The sequence below is a fragment of the Bactrocera latifrons genome, unplaced genomic scaffold, assembly GCF_001853355.1.
Source record: "Bactrocera latifrons isolate USDA-ARS-PBARC rearing strain unplaced genomic scaffold, ASM185335v1 scaffold_108, whole genome shotgun sequence".
Classification (NCBI taxonomy): Eukaryota; Metazoa; Arthropoda; class Insecta; order Diptera; family Tephritidae; genus Bactrocera; species Bactrocera latifrons.
Window position 1 is genome coordinate 555,700 of NW_017534497.1, and position 4,117 is coordinate 559,816.

The 4,117-nt window shown below is 39.4% G+C and overlaps 1 protein-coding gene across 8 annotated transcripts in view; it reads left to right on the plus strand.

Moving 5' to 3' along the window:
* LOC108971133 (rap guanine nucleotide exchange factor 2) overlaps positions 1-2,554 on the plus strand; it is a 19,427-nt gene extending 16,873 nt beyond the window's left edge. For 2 of the 8 annotated variants that reach the window (XM_018936986.1, XM_018936995.1), the window contains 2 exon segments: positions 1,744-2,139; positions 2,424-2,554. In XM_018936986.1, the coding sequence (XP_018792531.1) occupies positions 1,744-2,139; positions 2,424-2,515 (488 nt within the window). In that variant the 3' untranslated portion in view covers positions 2,516-2,554. 8 annotated transcript variants of the gene reach the window in all.
* Positions 2,555-4,117: the final 1,563 nt, after the last annotated feature.

Sequence of the window (4,117 nt, forward strand, 5' to 3'; positions counted from 1 at the left end):
TGCTTAATTTTTCTTCTTTATTGGCTTGTACATAGCATACGCGCTTATAGCTGAGTTTACAACAGCGCGCTTCTTTTCGCYATTTKCCCCCAATTAGAGATTCCATTTGTAGCGAGATCCTTATTCACCKTGTCTTTCCAACGAAGTGGAAGTCTTTCTCTTCCTCTGCTCCCCCGGGGGGTAMTGCGTCGAATACTTTYAGAACTGGAGTGTTTTCGTACAGCCGGACAACATGATCTAGCAGKCGTAGCCGCTGTCTCTTAATTAGYTGAGCTATATCAATGTCGTCGTATATCTCACACAGCTCAYWGTTTCATCGGGAATAATCAGGGRCTTAAAGAGTTKGGTTTTTGTTCGTCGAGAGAGTACTTTACTTCTCAATTGTCTATTCAGTTCGAAGGAGCACCTGTTGGCAAGAGTTATTCAGCGTTGGATTTCGAGGCTGACATTATTATTGGTGTTAATACTGGTTCCAAGATAGACGAACTTATCTACGACTTCGAAGTTATAACTGTCAGCAGTGACGTGAGAGCCAAGTCGCGACTGCGACAACTGTTTGTTCGATGACAGCAGGTGTTTCGTCTTGTCCTTCCCGACCCAACGGAGTTTTTAGTGTTGCCTAACGTCAGCTTACACAGCCGTTTAGTTTGCGGGGATACCAAGTTCTGACATAGCGGCAGTTCATTTTCGTGCTGTCGAACGCGACTTTGAAATCGACGAAGACGTGATGTGTGTTGATCTTCCATTCACGAGTTTTTTCCATGAATTGGCGCATGATGAAAATCTGATCGTTTGCAGATTTTCCAGGTTAATGGAACCCTGATAAGATCTAATCAGTTTGTTGACGATGGTCTTCAGTCTTTCACACAGTACGCTCGATAGAACCTTATATGCGATGTTGTGGAGGCTTATCCCACGGTAATTAGAGCAAATTGTGTGGTCTSCCTTTTTGTGAATTGCTTTCGTTCGACCATAATCTATAAATAAGCTGACGTCTGCTTCTTATGGCTTCTTCTTTCAATCCGGAGACAGCCAGGTAGCTAGGTGCTTGGTCAGTCAGGTTTGGTTAGACGGCTGTTTACTCAGCGAGGCGGGGAAACATACTTAGACATTTAAGAAAGTTGCTTTAATAAAATATCAATACCATATCTAAATTAATATGCTACTGTTGAATTTTGCATACTAACAACGCTACATACATACATACATATATATTTTACTACTATAGGTGTGTGATTATAATTTGCTCTTATTTTTTATGATTTACTATTCTTTTATTTATTTTGGCTTTTTCCCCCCTTCCATACCCGAAACGTATGTAGACGCTGATCATCTAATTTAATATGTATAACAGCGTGTCGGCTTACAAACACACAACCACTACGTAGACACGTAAACACGTTTACATAYATTCATACACTGTAGTTTTGCAAAAATTGAGACGCAACTGTAGTTGGGTATTTGAACAATTTTTAACTTCTTTTAGTTTACAATACATAATTTTCTGTTGTCTCATCATTATTTCACACCGATCACACCAAAAACCAACCAAACGACGAAAAAACACCAAAAAAAACCATAACAAAAACAAATGCAACAAAAAATCGGATAAAATTACACGCTACAATTAAACAAAATGCCGCTGACGTGCCAACAATGATAAAAACAACAACAACACTACACGTACACTGCACTTGCACATACATATACTATCACATCAATATCATCCATCATTCATCATAGGCTCGGTGTCATCCAGCGACAGCGGACACGGCTCATATGCGCAACAACATGACACCAGTAGCTCGGTTTACACCGCCGCCGATTGCCGACTGCTCCAGCAAATCTCCAATACGGCGGCACGCAATTTGAGCGGAAGCGGCGCCGCTGGCATCAGCAGCAACAGCAGTAATAGTAGTAGCGGCAGCAATGGCAGCGCACCAACAACACCGGTACCACCACCGCCACCGTATCACATGTTGCGCAGCGCTGCACACAATGCTGCCAATAGCATGTATCACGCGAATGCAACAAGTGCAGCACCGTTGCCGCCACCGCCCTACACGCGCTTGCATTGTGGTGAGACCATGGTTGCGCCGCTGATGCATCCAGCACACACACGACATTCCAATATRCATGGTAAGTCGACACACGTATGCCTGGGGGAGTGGGCATAAAGTGAAAGGAAAACCTGTAAAAAAAAGTGCAATAAATTTATGTGGGGGCAAGCAATGGCTAATTTAATTATWACTAAAACAACACAACAACAAAATGTTAGTAAGCAAGTGCGCAAGTCAAGTCAATAGAAGCGAAAAAAATAATTTTTTTCTTTAAGAAACTTTGTTTTTACTTCACATTACTTTGATTTATTTTCATTTGTACTTTTTGTACTGTATTTATTAATGYATTTTTTTATGTTACAGGTGGCACTCCGAGTTTCGTTGATGGCAACAACAAATGTCCAATGTGCCCGACAATGTCGCCACCATCAAATATGAATCAGTRAAGTGTTTGAAAAACATGTTTTGAGATTATGTGTAATTTTTAGAGTAAGTATTGCCAACATAAACCAATATATTTATATAATACAAGGTGTGTTCCAAAGTAAACAGGACTTAAAACAAAAACAGAACAACAGGACTTAAAACAAAAAGCATGTCGAACGAGTGTTTTAGCTCGCTGGTCGGTATGGCCGCCAGTATATCGATACAAGCCTTTTGAATGCCCTCTACGCCTGCATAACGCTTTCCTTTCATGGGCATATGCATGTTTTCGAAAAGGAAGAAGTCGCACGGTGCCATATCAGGTGAATACGATGAGTGGTTAATGATTAAAATATGATTTTTGGTCAAATAATCGTCCACGAATGTTTGATTCTGCGCAATTTTTGGTCGTCAGTCAATTCGTGCGGAACAAACGTTGCACACACCTTTCGTAAGCCCAAATGTTTGGTCAAAATGCGATAAACCAATGTTTTGGATATGTTCAATTCCATTTCCATGAATATGAATGATGATTTAGGCTGATTTTTGATGAATTTACTATAGTGAACACAGTTTCAAAGGAATGTCGGGTGATCACGGATTTTGATTGGCCCACATGTTGATCGTCATTTATGTCCTCACGACCACTTTGAAACCACTTGCGCACTCTGCTACGCGATAGGCAATCATCGCCATAAACTTGTTTCATCAATTGAAACGTTTTGGTAAAAGCTTTACCAATTTTAAAACAAAATTTAATGTTGGCTCTTTGCTCAAAGCTCATTTTCGCACCGATAACACAAACATACTGACTCTTAAAACGCAATAACTTCACTTCCAATCAATGAAATGTCATGAAACTCTCACTGGACAATCAGTAAAGATAGCAGATTCTAACGYACCAGTCGAMATATAGATGGCGCCACCAGGCTTACTTTGCAACTCACCTTGTAATATAGCTCAGCTAATAATTTAGTGTAGAGACATTCTCTAGTACAAAATTATTTTTTAAAAATCATTATTAACCGGGGTTGCGAGCTTTCTAGTTAATAAAATCCCATATTTGGGGCTACAAAATAACAAATAAATCAGTAAGAAAGGCCTAAATTCGGGTACAACCTAAAATTTATACTCTTTCAATTAGCAAGAATCTAAGCCAGGAGACTGCCGTACGGTGCAAACCGACAATCAGAGAATAGGAATCCAAGTAAAGCCTTCTTATCTTGAGATCATATCTCGGGAATAAAATTAATTATTGATTTATTGCGCTTTAAGTAGTTTTTAACTGTRCAGTTATATCCGTTTTCGTCTATTTCGGTTTTCCTAAGAGAATTGGCTATTGTAATTGTAGTGGTCTAGGAGAAATGTACATTTAACCTACTAGAGGTTATGGCCACGCCCATTTTTTCAAAATTTTCAGCCCACAGGTTCCCCTTGCTACTATAATCCTCTGTGCTAAATTACCGTTCTATATCTTATTTAAGTGCTTAGTTATGGCACCTTATAAGCTTTCCTTTGTGGACGCCCACCGAACTCGTTCTCATTTTTGTTTTTGCCAAGGAACAAGTGGAGCAAGTTTCATTACGATATCTAATTTTTTACAAATATTTTTATAAAATAAAATTTTAATAGAA